The sequence below is a fragment of the Podarcis pityusensis genome (genome assembly GCF_964106645.2).
Source record: "Podarcis pityusensis genome assembly, chromosome: 5".
Classification (NCBI taxonomy): Eukaryota; Metazoa; Chordata; class Lepidosauria; order Squamata; family Lacertidae; genus Podarcis; species Podarcis pityusensis.
This window is the reverse complement of record NC_138032.1, coordinates 5,900,901-5,919,668: the sequence shown is the minus strand read 5'-3', so window position 1 is coordinate 5,919,668 and position 18,768 is coordinate 5,900,901. Positions and strand designations below refer to the sequence as shown.

Sequence of the window (18,768 nt, the reverse complement as noted above, 5' to 3'; positions counted from 1 at the left end):
CATTAAGAAAGTTCCTTAGTTTAAAAAAGAGTTTAACATCCTTTGCCTACTTAATAAAATCAGGGTGAGACAATTGCACAATTCACAGACAATGTAATGGTCTCAAACAACAGCAAGTCCTGTCACCTCGGCAATCCATCATCTCCCATGATTTTTTTTTTTTACACCAGCAGGATGCAAACTAGGCACTGACTCTGTGCACTGCGGCTGCTAAATATTTGTATTCCCAAGCAATCCCTACCCAGTTTAAAGGATGCCAGTGGGCTCTTCTCTATCAGCTTCCAAAACTGAACCACTCTTCTGCTGTGAGTCCCAGGAAGTTGCCCCAACCCGCAGATTGTCTCAGGCAGAGGTGGATAACAAACCAACCTGAGTTGGCCTCATTTTCTTCTATCACATACCCTTTGCACGTGCAAAGATCTCCACAAGCTCAATGGCCTCCTCTTCTATTTGGTGCTCCATGCCTTTCTTCCCCAGCCCCAGCTTCCGCATAGTAACCACGCTGAACCGTCTCTGCTGCTTCCAGGTGTGACCGTTTGAAAGTACAATACCTAAAACCATCACAGACCAGTGAGAAATTATTGCTTACAAAATTCATATAAAAGCTATTACATCAGCAGCCTAGAAGACACCAGTGTAGTCCATGCCTAGGCATTAAAGAACCTAAGAACAGGAAGACTGGTGCAGAATCAATTTTTTCATTGTGGAGTGTTATATCTCTGATGTGGGACACCAGTGAATGTTTCAGAAAATGCATATGAAAAACAAGACCTTCATCATCACTCCCTCTATTACGAAACTCAAGCACTGAGTACCAACAGGATTGGAGCCAAAATGAGGCCAACAGCAGGGAGGTATCAGCATGCCCAGTGGGGTCCTAAGCTTGGCAGAATACCTGGGGCCATCAAGAATCAGAGAAAATCAGCGCATGCGAAAACTACTGTTAAAAGAATTCTTTACATTAGTTTTACTGGTTACAATGCTAGTACTTCTAGCTTCTTCTTTTTTTACACTGCAGTACCAGTTCCAATATGGAACTGCGGCTCTTTAATCAATATGTACAGACTGGGAGTGAGTCACTGCCCCAACACTTTGCAGGTACAAACAACACTGAAAGAAGAGCTTCTTTGTGGCCACTCCAAAAGCATCAAGAGCGCAAACCATCATTGAATGCACAAAGAAAGGATGTTTAGAGGGGCCCAATCTGCTCCCTTTCCCATCAGTGCATGTCCTGTTACTTCCTGCTGAAATCCTGTAACTTTCCATTCCGCAAATGTCCAGCGGAGGGTTGTCCAGCTTTGATTGGATAATGCAGCAACACTGGGAAAGCAGAACAACTAATAAAGCAGTGTGGATTGTCCAGTATAAATCCACCACTACTCTTGCATCAATGACATGTTGCAGAAGAAGACGCCCATGGGGAAAAGGTACATCCCATATGGAAGGGTCCTTTGTTTCCTTCACTGGAGAAAAGGCTAAGAGAAAACCTCCTACTCAAACCAAGAACTTACCCCTATTTTTTGCAGAACTTTTAAGGAAAGGAGTTTCTGGGCGGTCAGCAAAATCATCCGAATGGTTGATTAGGCCTTCCTTAACTGCTTTGTAGCCGGACAGTATGACTGCAGGTATAGGCCCAATCCATACCGTGCAAATGTTCCCATATTGCTTTGCCAACTGCCATTCAGATAAAAAAAGAGAGAGAAGAGATTAGTTATATTCAGGATATTTTGGAAGCGTCAAGTACTGGCTCGTAGGGGCATTTTGATTTGAATCATCCCTCAGGAAACATTGGAGCCGTAAGGTGTGTGAGAGAGATGAATGCTGCAGCCCAGGGAAGTCTTAGAACTTATAATGTAAGGCCACCCAGCTGGATGTTACTGGGAATGGACAGAACATGATCTACTATGCCGGCTGCAGGTTGTGTTTCTTTTGACTCTTTTGTGGTTTCAGTTTTGCAGTGTAAGCCGTCTGGGCTGGGCAAGTGTCACTCGCAATTCAGGGCTCTAGCCAGTCAGCCAGGACCACTATCAGGGTGCTTCATAACATTCCACCTCCTAACTGGTCTTCCACCTCCTCCCACCAGCAGGCTGTGTCCCAAAAAAACTTCTCAGCCCTCAATGTGACATTTTGGGGTGTGTCCTCCACACAGCCAAATGCATTTTCTAAAGGGTTTTTTGTGCACTTCTGCAAACCCAAGGATTTTCTTGAGCCGCAGAACCACTGTCCTGTTCATGGGTGGTGCAATTTTTGGATATATAAGAAGCCATACTTGGGGGGGGGGGCGGTGTGCTGCAGGGTTAGCAGAAGCTTTTGAAGCATTAATAATAATAATAATAATAATAATAATAATAATAATAATAATTTATTATTTATGCCCCGCCCATCTGGCTGAGTTTCCCCAGTCACTCTGGGCGGCTTCCAACTGAATATTAAAAACAATACAGCATCAGACATTAAAAACTTCCCTAAACAGGACCGCCTTCAGTTGTCTTTTAAAAAGTAAAATAGTTGTTTATTGCCTTGACATCTGGTGGGAGGGCGTTCCACAGGGTGGGTGCCACTACCGAGAAGGCCCTCTGCTTGGTTCTATGTAACCTCACTTCTCACAGTGAGGGAACTGCCAGAAGGCCCTTGGATCTGGACCTCAATGTCCAGGCTGGATGATGGGGGTGGAGACGCTCCTTCAGGGATACAGGGCTGTTTAGGGCTTTAAAGGTCAGCACCAACACTTTGAAATGCGCTTGGAAACGTACTGGGAGCCAATGAAGATCTTTCAGGACCGGTGTTATATGGTGTCGGCGGCCACTGCCAGTCACCAGTCTAACAGCAGTCTCACGTAAAGCACATTGTGGTTGTCACTCCTTGAGGACAGAACACTATAGATCTCTGCCTTGAGACAGTAGCTTTCTAAGAAGGTGACATATCAAATTAAGATGATAAAAGGTATTTCTGCAGTTAGCACATGGCCTTAAATAACTTTTTTGTACCTGCTCAGAGAGGCTTCCCTTCAACCACAAGAATCTCACCTACTCCCAAAGAGTCAGGTCTCTCAAAGGCAAGAGGTTAGTATTTGTTCCACTGAGGTCTCTTTATTTGTTTACACATCCATCGATGGGTAGAATATCACAAACTTTTATATGAGATAATGAATATGGCCATTCACCCAGTTATTTCACAATCGGTTAATTTTTATAAAAAAAGAAAAATAATTTTCATTGGCAATGTGACCAAGCAGAAGAGAATTCTTGACTAATTGGCTGGAATTACTGGGAAAAACCCTGAAAAACTAATTGGATTGAGAACTGCGTAACTAAATTTCTGATAGGATACACACTAACCTTTAATATGATCAGTAGTTTTGTTGGAGAGTTGACCAAAAATATATTGTTTCAAGGATTTCTTCTGCAGATAAATTCTTAAAAGGCCCATAGATCAAGCGTTCCCAGATATAATCCATGGCCACCACAAGCTGCATTAATATGCTCCACAGCATGTCTGTGGATTTGAATATTCATTTTGATTTCTTATTGTATTTGTATTCCTTCTTTTATTTCTTACACTGTGCATTTTATTGCATTACATTTTTACTCTTATGGAATTAAAATTGTAATACATTAAAATTCAATATGTAAGAAATAAAAGAAGCAACAACAAGAAAAACAATTTAAACAATGCAGCACCTAACACAGCACATTGCAATTGCCACAGCAGGCAGAAATATCTGCCAAGATGCTCAAGCCCTAGATTTCACAGGTGAATCGTTATCCACAGTTCTCAAATAAAGGAAATAATTTGCAATGCCTTTTCGCTCTTCCTGTTTTTCAGCTGAAGAAGTATTTTGAAAGAAGTACCTTCATGAAAGTATCCAGGGAGAGCATGACCCCAAACCGCCACATGCCTCCGACGATGGGAAGTCGAAGGGGTCCAGGAGGGTAGCGCTTGCGGGACCAGGGCAGTTTCATCAAGCGCAGAATCTTACGCGGAACCAGAGTAATCAGAGATTCCGATGCTCGCCCCATGGTCCGGTCTTCCTTTATTCCAGGCAGAGCCGGGTGAGAGGAATCCCCTTTTTCTGAGGGCATTTTGCGTTCATCAGAGACATCGCCACCTCTCTCATTTTCCCGGCTAGCACCTATTTATGTACTCCACTTTTGAAAGACAAACTGGACTCATCTGACTCTCTAACTAACTAGCATTTATTATAATTATCTATTTATAACACACCCTCATGACTGTAACTGTTATCAAGATGGCTAATTGTTTTATCCCCATTATATTGGGTTTCCATTGCAGTGAATCAAATGTTTCCGTCCTGTGACAGCCTTTGGGTCTTGGTTTTGTTTTCTAGTGATTCTTGCTAGCCTCCTTTCCTCTACTGTTCTGTTACGGATTCTGTTACGTCAATAGTTATTTTTATAGTATTTGTTCATTTTATACGAATTTTGTTTTTGCACCTCTTCTTGTAAACAGAAAACTGAGATATCAGGGTTGTATTTAACTAACTCTTAAGTGGGGTGAGCTGCTTGTCCCATATTAAACTAGGTCTTGCATTTTTTGTTATTATTATTGTTTCTGCAACATTTATTAGATTAACTTCAATATAAAGAACCAAAACAATTCCTGGGGTTTCTCTTCTCCTGTCTACTTCCCCGTCTCCAATAGTTCTATAGCTCAGGCAAGTTTATCCCAGCATAAACATGCTGTCACAAAGATGAGCAAATTATCCATTTCATTTTCTCATTTTTCCATTCTTCAGTTCAGTCCCCCAGATTTCTGCCTCTGTTCTTTCTTGAAAAAAATTAAATCCTCATGAAAATTCACCAGCACTTTCCTGCAAATTTCTCCCAATATACCACACCTTTGTAATTTTGCATGCAATTTTGCACACGCTGTTAGTTAGTTAGTTACTTTGACTAACATATGCATGCTTATGCATGCATCACCCTAGCATATGCATCTTTCGGAAACATCCTCATCCCTTATCGCAACATATATATAGTTTGACATGTATCCAGTTTTGCTATTTGATTAACCAAGGAAAGGGACCCTATGAATTTCCTGTTTTGGAAGTGCCTTGGGTCACATGCAGCATTTGCTAATTTTGGAATTGCTGGTATATATCCAAACACTGAGTTACGACTCAAGTATTTGCCTGAGTTTTCTTCCAACTCTGAGCCACCTACAGTTTAGCTGCAAGTAACAGACTAACGATATTATCTTTATAGCTAAACTGTCCTGTTTCCATCCACTGTTGAGCAATACGAAACAGGGGTTCAGCAGCATGTCATGATCCTTTAAGTGCTGTGTTGTTATTTCATTTTGCAGGTTACCTTCCTATTTTTGCATGCTTCCTATTTCCTTCCTATTTCCAAAACTTTTTAATGTTTTCATTTCAATGTTTTTATTTTATTTTAGTGTTTTCATTTTGCAGGCTACCTTCCTATTTCCAAAACATTTTAATGGGGCCATAAGAGCCCTGCTGGCAGGACCACACCTAGGGGTTGGCCAGGAGGGCATTTGGGCGCTCACTCCAGCTTGCTTCTCTCATGCACAACTAAACATGGTAGGTACTTAGGAAGTTAAGGCCGCCCTCCCCTTCATAGCTGGCTGATTGATGCTCCAGGATAGCCAATAGTGGAGCAGCAGCCTAATGAGTGTGTTTTGTTTTGTTTTGTTTTGTTTTGCTTTGCTTTGCTTTGCTTTGCTTTGCTTTGCTTTGCTTTGCTTTGCTTTGCTTTGCTTTGCTTTGTTTTGTTTGTAAGATGAAACACGTGGCCAGGCATTTGGGGAAGGGGGCTTTCTTTGCTTTGGTCCACTGCCTTTTATTTTTTTACTTACTTAATTAATTAATTAATTAAGTTATATACCACGCTATACGCTATAGAATTGGTTGTGGGTTTTTTAAAAAAGAAATCAGTTTTTTTTCAGCACTTCTTATATCCCTCTATTGCAGACCATCCTTGTTACCCCTTATATCACAAATGCAGGGGGAGGAAGCAGAGACTGGTAGAATCGCTAGGACTTCGTGACTTTCTTCTAGGCAAAGGCTGAAACTGCAAATGGTGACCTGCTCAGGGAAGCCATTCTAGTCTGTTTAAAGAGGCAGGACTGGACTGGCCCAAGAATCCGGGGATTATATCTCTAGGAGAAGACTAGGGGGTCTCCAAACAAACTTGGATTCTTTGGGGGACTCCGTGACTGTTAAAGTGGTATAAGAGTACTTTAAATGATGCTTTAATTAAGATTCCTGCATTGCAGGGGGTTGGACTAGATGACCCCCAGGGTCCCTTCCAACTCTACAATTCTGTGATTCTATGAATGCTATAGATAACAAATGGCTTTTTTAAAAAAGCCTCAAATCTGTGACAAGAAAAGATGTAATCCTAGTTGCTGGATGAACTTGTCTGACTATGGTGTGTGTGTGTGTGTGTGTGTGTGTGTGTGTGTGTGAATGAATTAGCATTAGCAGCTATATGGAAAGGGATGTTGGAGGCAAAGCTCTGTTAGGGAGAGAAACAGAAGTTGTTGCTATCTCCAGCTCTTTCTTTCTTTGGCCGGGTTTCTACATTTACCATCTTTCTGATAGGCAGAAATTCAGCAGGTGGGGAGGATGTGAGTCATTGCAATTAATGTGCATTGTTAGCTTAGTTCCATAAATTTCATTGGGTCTACTCTATGAGCGGGGACGCGTGTGGCGCTGTGGGTTAAACCACAGAGCCTAGGACTTGCCGATCAGAAGGTCGGCGGTTCGAATCCCCATCACGGGGTGAGCTCCCGTTGCTCTGTCCCTGCTCCTGCCAACCTAGCAGTTCGAAAGCACATCAAAGTGCAAGTAGATAAATAGGTACCGCTCTGGCGGGAAGGTAAACGGCGTTTCCGTGCGCTGCTCTGGTTCGCCAGAAGCGGCTTAGTCATGCTGGCCACATGACCCGGAAGCTGTACGCCAGCTCCCTCAGCCAATAAAGCGAGATGAGCGTCGCAACCCCAGAGTCAGTCACGACTGGACCTAGTGGTCAGGGGTCCCTTTACCTTTACTTTACTCTATGAGTATGACCAGCATTGGAATTGCTTTGGATTGCTTTGAAGTCATTTCATTCTGCACCAGTTAAAGTAATTTTTAGCCCCCCCCCCCCATTTCACCACCACACCTGGACTTCTCCCATATTTTGCCCAACCAAAGGTGTCGACACTAGTTGCATCAGATTTCTGGACAGGTTTTTTAGCCTGCTAAGAGGCTTCAAATGTCAAATGGAAATGCGGGCTTATGAGAGGCTTCTTGATTCAACAAAATAATTACAGGGAAGAGCTGAGGGAAAAGAAAAAAGAAGAGATCTTGGCTCAATTAGAAGAGTGTGAAAGGAAATTAATTATAAAATCTAAAGATGAACAGACTAAACAAGTAATGAAAATACTACAAACACAATTTTCAATATTGGTAAATCAGGAAGTGGAATGGAAAATTAAATACATGAAGCAGAGATTTTTTGAATCGGCTGATAAAGTAGGGAAACTTCTCACTTGGCAATTAAGAAAAAGACAAAAGCAGAATGTGATAAGTAAAATTAAAGTTGGAGAACATCAAATAGAAGATCAGAGAGAAATAAAGAAGGCCTTACAGGAATCTTATAAAGACTTATATAAGAAAGAGAATAAGGAAGTAAGTAAAATAGAAAAATATCGAGAAGATTATAAAGGGAAACAAATAACAGTGGAAGAAAGAGAACAATTAAATAAACCAATAACAACAGAAGAGTTACAAAATGCAATAAAAAAGATGAAAATAGGCAAAGCTCCGGGTCTGGATGGCCTTTCTACTAAATACTACAAAATTCTTGAAGAACAATTAACTCCAGTACTCTATAAGGTCATGAATAATATTTTACAAGGAGCGAATACACCAAACACATGGAAGGAAGCATATATAACTTTAATCCCTAAACAAGATACAGATAGACTAAACATTAAGAATTACAGGCCAATTTCATTGTTAAATAACGACTATAAGATTTTCCCGCAACTCCCGCCGAGCTCCCAAGGCTTGCGGATATCTGCCCGAAGCCCAGGGCGTGCTATGCAGTGCTCCCTGGGCTTTGGGCTGCAGGCTACTGTCCGCAAGCCTTCGGAGCGCGGCAGGCACTCCTGCCGCGCTCTGAAGGCTTGCAGATAGCTTCCTGAAGCCTGGAGAGCGAGAGGAGTCAGTGCGCACTGACCCCTCTCGCTCTCCAGGCTTCAGCGAAAGCCTGCATTCGCTCCATAGGACACACATACATTTCTTCTTCATTTTTGGAGGGGAAAAAGTGTGTCCTATAGAGCAAAAAATATGGTATATTATGAGGCATCTTGTTTGTGCTGGATAAAAGAAGGGATAATTTTAAAAAACACGGACTTGCTGGATCTAGAAGGATATAATAATAGATACGGATGGCACTCCTATCTGTGGCAAAACAAGGTGAAAATACATAAGGTTTTACCAATCATATTTTCAGGGGCGCCCTATATGATGTATGGGACAAGAACAAAAACCTGTTAGAAAGAACGACACCCTGGTGGCTATCTCCGACAGATATGTTAATAACAAAAAAAATAAATATGGAGGGAAAGAGAATAACTTATGAAGATATATTAGTGAAAACAGAGTATGGGTGGAGAATTAAACCATATGAGGAAATAAAAGATGGGCTTACAGGATGGTTACAATATCATCAGGTTAATGGTTTATTAAAAGAAGGTAAAACACTAAGGACACTAAGGATGAGATGGTCAAAGAAGTTATGATAAAGTGGGCAGTTGATTTTGGCTACAACATCGATTATGACAAATGGGTCAAATTATGGAATGAAGGGGTGAAATTTACAGCATGCTCCACCTTTAGAGAAAATTGAGGGGAAATGATGTACCGGTGGTATATTACCCCGGTCAAATTGGCCAAAATGTATAAATTGAACAATAGAGCCTGTTGGAAATGCAAATTAAAAGATGGGGATCTCTACCACATGTGGTGGGAGTGCAAAAAGATGAAAAAGTTTTGGGACTTAATATATAATGAATTGAAAAAACTTTTTAAGTATACATTTCCAAAAAAACCTGAAATCTTTTTATTAGGGATAATAGGGAAGGAAGTAAAAAAAGATCATAAATTACTTCAATATGTGTGGGAGTCATAAAGCCACGGCAAAGGCTTGTAATATTGCAGGGTGCCCCCTGACCTCGGCTGACCAGCACTCTGAGCTTTACAATGTATTGGAATGTATTGACCTTAAATGGAGTTGTGTTTCCTCTGGGCAGTGATGACCCTATATGGTGATGGGTGTAATAAAAGCCTTGACTGGATGAGGTAACATGAGACATTGGCAAACGGCCATGCGGCTGGAGAGAGACAAAGGATAATAAAAAAGCTACGGGAGGAGAGAGAAGTTCAAAAGGAGCTGCTCATACCATCCTGAAAATATTGCTGGCTCTCTGTGTCTTTATTTTATGCTAAACTGCGCCATTTGTAACGGCTGGCTCCGACAAATATGTTACTGCAACAGCTAGAATACTTGTGGCCCAAAAATGGAAATTACAGGAGACCCCAACATTAATAGAATGGCAAACCAAATTTTTTGAATATACAGAATTAGCTAAAATGACATACAGAATTCGAGACCAAAAAGGGACAAAGTTCGAAGAAGAATGGGGTAAATTTGTGTATATAAGATCTAACTGTAGAAGCTTAAAAACTACGGCAGGGTTAACATAAATCCTGTGATGTGTATAGAATGTGAATAAGAAACTACAAGAGAAGACATATATTAAGAAAACCAAAACAGGGAAGGAAGGAAGTCGGGGCATGAATATACGCAGTCTAAATAAGATGACACAAAACGTTGATTGTAAAGATCGTTTTATATGTTGTTTGTGGAAAACTTAATAAAAAGCATTAAAAATAAAAGGAAATGCGGGCTTATGTGGAGGTGTACAGTATTTCAAAATGCACCAACACTTTCTAACAAAGCAAGGTCAGATCCAAAGCTCATATGTAGAAAAATACACTTTTAAATCAATATGCAAAGATGTGTCATGCAACATCCACATTTTTCCATTTAAGAATAAATTGCTTGGCAGTGTATAGGTTCCCATTACATCTAGGTACTCTCTGTAAACAATTGTTGCAAGTCTAGTCATTTGCAAATTAAGCCAGCAGTCCTTTTGAAGCTAGCAATTAGCATACGACTAGGTCCCTGGGTAGTGACCGAGCAGATTCTGAGGTCCCTTGAGTCAGTTTTAGGTTCCTCCTGGAAGACGTCATTTTCTTAGAGTCATCGTTAACATCATAAAACAACTTGGGTGTTCTGCTGAATAACAATTAGGTACAATTAGCATCAAATCCAGAGACACTGGCATAACATATAGGAATGACATACTTCCTTTTCAAACATTGTAATCAATGTGCAAGATCTTCTGCAGGAGGTGCTCCACTTTTCCGGGCCCATTGGGCAAGGACTGCATAAGAAAATCATTTGAGCTGTACAGCAAACACCGATGAGCAGGCGAAAGGACAGTGCCTTGATTGCATGCTGACATTTTAACATATGCACAGTATTGCTAAATATCGGGGAGATTCCAGCTCTCTCTCCAATTATTCATCCAAACATAAGAAGAGAATGTTTTAGCAAAAGAGACTTAAGGCACAATTTCATAGTCCTTTGTGCAACAAGAGGTAGCTCCTTAGATAAAGGCTCCCTCGCTGTGTAGACAGTTTTCTCTGAGTAACTTCTAGGTTAGATTAACACAAAGCAAACTGAAAAGTGTATTTCATAAGCATAACCAACTTTGGCATAACTTGTGTTCTAAACAAAATTAAGCAAAATCTGCCCTTTTCCCCTTATGGGGTATCCAAGAGACCATATAGAGTCCTTACGTAGGTTCCCTATTGGTAGGAGAAAATAACAGAGGCCAACCAGAGAATATTGAGAAGCAAAGCAGCTAGTAAGCCTGATCTTTATTGATCTGTTGCAACAGGGTGCTCCCCTCACACGCAGGAAAGGAGGAGGAACCCAGAACCAAGGTGTGCCCCTCCTTATATAGACATTTTAAATTGCCCGCCCTGGAGTCCAAGACCAGCCCCAGAAGCATCATACATACATCACAAAAAGGGCAGCAGAAATCTGAGTGCGTTGTTTATCATCTCCTGTCTGGCGGGTTGCCTGTTAATGCTCACTTGATTGGATACCCTGGGGAGCCTGGCCAGTCTTTTGGAACAAAAACTATCATAGCCTTTGCTAGCTATGCTCTCCCCATCCCCTGTATGTTTTTCACCTACTCCCACTTTAGATTTTTGAGTCCAAAAAGGCTTCACCCCAAATGGTTGATGCAAATGTTGCACTGAACAACTAAGGCTGCTGGGGAAAGTCTTTTTGGTCTCAGAAATCTCACCAAACTTCCTGTCCAATACAAATTGCAACAAAGCCAGCACCTCCTCTCCTTCACACACACACACCTTCTGGCTATAAACCAACACCAGCACCCCAATGGGTTGGGCCAGCTGCCCTACTGAGAAATGAGTGGGTAAGGAAACTGCCCAGTAGGGTTGGGCTGTAAATTTAAAAAAGCCACCTCCACCCGTATCTACACTATTCTACTCATCCACACACTCTTCCCTAACCTACGGCCAAATTGTGTACTGTGTACTGTGTCACAAACGGCTCACAGGACATGGCAGTAGAGGTGGCAGACAGAAATGTTCATTGTGTGTCTCACACAAAAACAGAAGAGCAACAGAAACGTAACCCAGATACAACTAAGTCCAGTGCCACCTTGTGGCTAAACTATATAATTATATTATCCACACACTATAGACCTTCTTTTAGCAACTGCACCAGGAGACAAAACTGCCCATAAGGCTAATTCATAAATTAAAATAAGCCGCCGTCTCTCAAATCTAGGTCCATTATTCCAACTGGCCACTTACTCCTCCCCGGCCCAGGGCTGACTGTAGCTCTTGCACACTCCAAAACTCCACCTCACAGCCAGGCCATGGTTTGTTTTGCAGGACAAAAAGTCTCAGGTCTTGTGGTCAGCTCAGGTTTTGTGCACTGCCTAGAGGTTTTATTGACAGATAAGCAGTATACAAATAAAATAGGGCTAGGAAAAGGCCTCCATAGCTCTGTTTCTCAGCAGCCTGCAAACACAGAGGCAGCAAACGCCCCCTAGAGGAATGAAATTAAACATTGTTTTTGATGTATTAAGCACACCTTTCTGAGACAGCCTGCACCATTGATATTTCACATTATGTATGCATGAGTTTTTTTAATCTATAAAATAATTTATGCACTGCCATTTATATACTGTGATATCAGAGTAAAGCAGAAAAAAGCAGACCATTAAAAACAGTACAAACCGCTAAAATGACTAGCCAGTCAAGCAAGCCTCATACAGCTGCAGTGGCATAGTGTGGGTTGCCAGTGCCTGGGGGCATGTGGAGGCAGGGGGTGGCCAACAATCGCCCAGTCTCAAATTTACCATTCATATAGATATTAAAAAACATGGGGGAGAGGACGGAACCCTGAGGCACCCCACAAGTGAGAGCCCAGGGGTCTGAACACTCAATCCCCAACACCACTTTCTGGACAGGGCCCAGGAGAAAGGAGTGGAACCACTGTATAACAGTGCCCCCAGCTCCCCGCCCCCCTGGACGGTCCAGAAGGATGTTATGGTCGATGGTGTCAAAGGCCACTGAGAGATCCAGCAGAACTAGGAAACAGCTCTCACCTTTGTCCCTAGCCCGCTGGAGATCATCAACCAGCGCGACCAAGGCAGTTTCAGTCCCATGGTGAGGCCTGAATCCCGATTGGAAGGGATCCAAATGGTCCGCTTCCTCCAGGTGTGCTTGGAGTTGTTCAGCAACCACCCGCTCAATCACCTTGCCCAAGAATGGTAGATTTGAGACTGGGCAATAGTTGGCCAAAATGGCTGGGTCTAAAGATTTTTTTTTAAGAAGCGGTTTAATGACCGCCTCTTTAAGCGGGTCTGGGAAGGCTCCCTCACAGAGGGAAGCATTCACCACCCCACGGATCCCATTGCCCAGCCCTTCCCAGCTTGCTTTTATCAGCCAGGATGAACAAGGATCAAGAAGACAGGTGGTTGGTTTCACTCATCCAAGCACCCTGTCCACTCCATGGAGGTAACAGATTGAAACTGATCCCATATAACATGACTAGACAGGACTCTAGCACTCTCCCGCCCTGGCCCTGCTCCCACGGTGCAGTCTACCTCCTTCCAAATCTGAGCAACTTTATCTGCAAAAAAACTTTGCAAAAGCATTGCAGGTGATCTTGGGGTCCTTACCGGGCCCCGATGACGAAGGTGGTTCCGATAGATTATGAACCACCTGAAAGAGTCTCCTGCTGCTGTTTTCTGTAGCTGCAATTGAAGCGGCGAATCACCCTGTGCCACCCTGGGAGCCACCCAGCCCAAATCCACCACCAAAGCAATTTGGAGGCAGGATTAAGGGGTTTAAAAGCTGTATTTTAACATTGTAAACATATGTTCTCTGATGTGATTCCTCTTGATCTTGTGGAAGTTAGCTTTCAAGTATAACATACTTAAAATTGTAGCCTCATTTTCATTTTCCAGTTTAGGATTCAGTTATGATTTGTACACGGAAAGTACAGTTCCTTCAAGAAATCACAAGGGACTTCTGGAACTAGCAGGTCTACGAAATACGAATGCATTTGTGTGTCTCTGGGGCATCCACTGAGGGCTCATTTTAGTTCATTTAGAAATGGGGGTCTATGTATTTTTACCAAAAAAAATTGTAAGCCTTTTGCTCTTCAGGCATCCTGAGTTAGCTTTAGTACAGCCTCCTTAGTTCAATGGGCACCAAGGGCTCCAGGTTGGGAAAGGATACTCTAAAATGTTTCCACAGTGCACTCAGCTCAAATGCAGAACCCACAAGCTGTATTCCATGAATGCTTACCCAGAGCAGACCCAGCAGAATTAATATTATTAATTAATTAATTAATTAATTAATGGCTGGACAGATGACCATGCAAAGAACATCAGCTGTGCAACACAGTTTAATCACCTGCTGAAAAGGCTTAGGCAGACAATTACGAACACATCTTTCCACAATAGTTGCCTGATTTCTAGTTTTAACATTTTAAAAACTTTTTTATTATATGATTTTATATATAATCTTTGTAAGCTGCTCTGGTTTTTCATTTTGTTTTTAACTGACAAATGGTATATAAATATTTTTTAGAAATAAATAAAACAAATTGGTTTTGATGACAGCTTATTCAGACGATAAACAGTTTAAAAAGATGTACCTTCATGAAAGTATATTCTGAAAGCATGACCCCCCAACTGCCATATGCCTCCAACGATAGGAAGCTAGAAAGGCCCAGCAGGGTAAAATTCATGTGAAAGGAGCCATTTCTGAAAGTGCAGAATCAGAGTAATCAAAGATCCCATTTCCCACAACATTCCTCCGGCCTTCTCTTTCTCTCTCTTAGAATTTTTCTTGAATGTTCTTGAATGTTCTCTCCCTAATGCTGTTTTGCTTTCTTCAAAGAAGCTGCCACCTGCCACCTGCTGGTTTTCCTGCCACTTATGAAGGCCATATCTTTAGAGATGCCTTCTGACACTTTATTCAAGTAGCCCAGAAATGCGGTCCTCCAGGCATGGATTACTATACAGCAGTCAACATGGTTGATCCTGATATGTGTCCCTCAAATAATTGAGAGAAATTTGAAATCAAAGGTCACTATAGGCAAACTATAGTGCCTATAGCAAACCTGGGCATTGTGTATGGAGGTCCTGGGCTGCCCAGATGACAGCCTCACTGGTGTGGTCCAAAGAAAAGCAGAGCCATACATTTGGCACCAGTTTGGCTGCAGGAGTTGCCAGAGATAGGAGTATAAGGTGCCATCCAACCATCTTAGGGACTCCACTCTGGATTTGTGTAGGTTTTATTCCTTAGCCTTAGAGGAAGGCACGCTTAGCAAATCCACACCATGATCAGCTCCTGCCCGGAAACCAATATCCCCACTGTGGAAGGACATGTGGATCCAGAATTGGCCTCCACAGTCACTTACGGACTCATTGTTAAAACCGTGTGTATGGAAGACAATCTTACTCAGCGACGAGTGATCGCCAAAGAAGAAGAAGATTCCTTAGCCTTTTCTTCTGAAGATATCCCGCAAGGCAGTGGAGGTTTAGCGTCAGAGTTCTTTCTCCTAGGTGGGCTACCTTCCCTGGTTGACAAGCCCCAACTGCCTCTCACTTCCCTCTACAGCATCTGCAGAAACTGCCTTCAGGACCATTGGACCCACTCTTGGTCTCATTCGCTCAATCTGCCAGAGTTTGCCTTCGCATGCTGAGGAAGTCCCTAACTCACTGAGAATTTGAGACTCATCAGCTCCCTCACCTGGTTGTGCCATCCAGTCAAAGCCGTTTCCAGAGGTGTGGCTGCTGACAGCTTCTAGGAGCTTCTAGGAGCTACAGGTGAGAGCTGATAGCAGGGTGGGAACCAAAACTACCCCCAAAGGAGCATGTGTGTTCCCCACCAAAGGTAATAACCCCCCCACACACCTCATACACCTTAAAGGTACAGATGCAATTATTTGGGACTATGGGGCTGTGCTACAGAGACTGAAATGGAGTGAAGGAAGATTATCAGGGCCTGACCAAGTTGTCTTTAGGTGACCCCACATTTAAACTCTTCCCTGGTCTCCTTGCTGGCCCTAGTAGGACCACCTTGGCCAGTTAGCCCTGGTATCATTTGATATTTACTGACTGGGGTTTTTTTTTTCTCCCCAGAATGACCCCTGAATTTTTGAATTTTATTGACACTGATGCTGCATTTATGTTGTATTTTATGCTGTTTTTAAGTCGCATTTTAATCAATGTTTTATATTTGCTGTTAGCCGCCCTGAGCCTGGTTTTTAAACCGGGAAGGGCAGGGTATAAATAAATTTTTTTTATTATTATTATCTAAATTCACCAGCCAGGGACCTCTCTTTAGCACACTCAGTCAGAGCAAATGTCAATTTAGGTTCTCTGCAGATTGCCGTTCACTCTGGTTGAGCTTTAAGGAGTGGATTCTGATAGGGAAAGCTACAGAGCACTGGCTGTGCCTGGAAGGAACAAAGGAAAGGTAAGTGTGGATAAGCCCTGACTCTGAAACCTGGCAAAACTGAGGCTCTGTGAGCAGGTGCTTCCTGAAAGTAGGTGGTCCAGATAATTGCTCCATTGCCTTCTTTGCATGGTGTTGTACTACCCTTGAAATAGCAGGTTCATAGTCTACAGGTGCTCCTCGATCCATCTTCATTGCTAAATGCACAGGTTACATCTATTATTGTTGTTGTTGTTGTTTTTGTTGTTGTTATACCCTGCCCATATGACTGGGTTGCCCCATTCACTCTGGGCAGCTTCCAACATATATAAAAGCACAATAAAACATTACAGATTAAAAAACTGCCCTATACAGGACTGCCTTCAGATGTCTTCTAAAGGTTACACAGTGGTATCTCGGGTTACATACGCTTCAGGTTACAGATTCCGCTAACCCAGAAATCTTACCTCAGGTTAAGAACTTTGCTTCAGGATGAGAACAGAAATCGTGCAGCAGTGGCGCAGTGGCAGCAGGAGGACCCATTAGCTAAAGTGGTGCTTCAGGTTAAGAACAGACCTCCAGAACAAATTAAGTTCTTAACCCGAGGTACCACTTTAGCTAATGGGTCCTCCTGCTGCCACTGCGCCGCTGCTGCACGATTTCTGTTCTCATCCTGAAGCAAATCATCTCCTTGACATCTGAAGGCAGGGCATTCCACAGGGCGGGCGCCACTACCGAGAAGACCCTCTGCCTGTTTCCCTGTAGCTTTACTTCCAACAATGAGGGAACCACCAGAAGGCCCTTGGAGCTGGACCTTGGTGTCCAGGCTGAACAATGTGGGTGGATATGCTCCTTCAGTGATAGGAGTGCTTTTTACCAGCTGGACCAGGACAGCCTGACCACTGTAATGGGGTGGGGGGAGCTGGCTGAAGAAGGGATGGGTGGTTTTGTTTTGTTGTTCTGTGTCCTTTTTAAGACACACCCAATCAGGCTGCAATCCTACACACTTATCAGGAACAAAATTAAAATTTCCTTCTAGTAGCACCTTAGTGACCAACTAAGTTTGTTATTGGTATGAGCTTTCCTGTGCAAGCACACTCCTGGTGGATCTGAAGAGGTATGCATGCGCACAAAAGCTCATACCAATAACAAACTTAGTTGGTCTCTCAGGTACTACTGGAAGGAAGTTTTTTATTTTGTTTCGACTACGGCAGACCAACACGGCTACCTACCTGTATCTAGACTTATCAGGAAGTAAACCTACTTATTGGGGCCTGTCCAACTCTACAATACTATGATTATAAGTAGACTTGTGTAAGAACATGCAGTTACTGTGGGATAAAATCACTCCTGCACACATAACCTTATGCAGTGGTGGCACATGTATGAGGGTGGTGCAGTGGCGTAGTGTAGGTTGTCAGCACCCGGGGCAAGGCAAGTAATTTGCGCCCCCTAACCCGTGGATTTTAGTAGGGGCAGAGAGCTGCGAGTGCGAGCGCGCCCCCCCCCAGATGTTGCGCCCGGTGCGGCCGGCCCCCCCCTGCACCCCCCACCCTACGCCACTGGGGTGGTGAGGATGGCAATTACAAATTAGAAGCACATCCTTAATGCGGCTGGTCTCCAAATGAGTTTACATGGGATTAAACCTTCACCCTGTTAGGAATTGTGTTTAGCACTGGGGCTCAGTTAAGTAACTGAGTTTCAACCCTAGATGGCAGAATCAACCTAGCCTGTAGAATTCCCTTTAAAACCATTTACAGGTGGTGAAAGAGCATATAGTAACTAACAGCACCATCCTAAGCATAATCCAAAATGGACAGATTTGCCCATTTCTACTCATGTTGATAGTGGAGCATGGGCTCTCTCTCTCTCTCTCTCTCTCTCTCTCTCTCTCTCTCTGTGTGTGTGTGTGTGTGTGTAAGATGCAGCACTCCCCCTCTTTGCTGGCCTTGACGTGGACTCCACTGAGGCAGAAGCCCAGCTTCCATCCTTGTGGGTAGTAAGCAATCACTGACAGCCCTCCATCATACTTGTCATTATGTGATTGAAAAACAAAATGCAATGTAATGTTTCACCCTGAAGAAACAAAAGGAGACACACATTCTGTTCAAACTTGTCAGCAGGCAGAAGTTGATAGCAACCCATTCTCTCATAGATCCAGCAATTAAACTGGAGATAATTTATTCCACCTGAACAAATCCCCTGTGGGACAGTTTTACAGTCGTACCTTGGTTCTCGAACGCCTTGGTACTCGTATATTTCGACTCCTGAACGCCACAAACCCAGAAGTAAGTGTTCTGGTTCGCGAATGTTTTTCAGAAGCCGAACGTCCGATGTGGCTTCCGCTTGACTGCAGGAATCTCCTGCAGCCAATTGGAAGCCACGCCTTGGTTTCGGGAATCGAACGAACTACCGGAACAGATTAAGTTCAAGAACCAAGGTACCACTGTAATTAAGTTCTTCAGTAAATGGGGGGGGGGGGACAGCAGAGGTTGATGCATGTAAGTCCAAGTGCTATAGCATACAACTAGATAAGAGTTCTGTGCTGAGGAAAGTTCTGAATTGCAGCATTCAAGTTGTCGCTGTTATTTATTACAATCTTTTACCTGCCCTTCACCCTGAGTTCCAAAGTTGGGTTACAACAATTAAAACTCAATATTAATGTTAAGAAG

At 42.9% G+C, this 18,768-nt stretch overlaps 1 protein-coding gene across 2 annotated transcripts in view; it reads right to left on the bottom strand.

The window, feature by feature from the left end:
• The window catches only part of LOC308478387 (cytochrome P450 2J2-like), a 47,710-nt gene that overhangs the window by 11,039 nt on the left and 17,903 nt on the right, over window positions 1–18,768 (bottom strand). Inside the window, exons 1-3 of one of the 2 annotated variants that reach the window (XM_081008069.1) lie at window positions 3,852–4,182; window positions 1,512–1,674; window positions 402–551 (exon numbers count right to left, since the gene is read on the bottom strand). The exons of the other annotated variant lie outside the window; for it this stretch is intronic. Coding sequence (XP_080864195.1) covers window positions 402–551; window positions 1,512–1,674; window positions 3,852–4,082 — 544 coding nt within the window. The 5' untranslated portion in view covers window positions 4,083–4,182. Of the gene's footprint in view, window positions 1–401; window positions 552–1,511; window positions 1,675–3,851; window positions 4,183–18,768 lie in introns of those variants that run through there. 2 annotated transcript variants of the gene reach the window in all.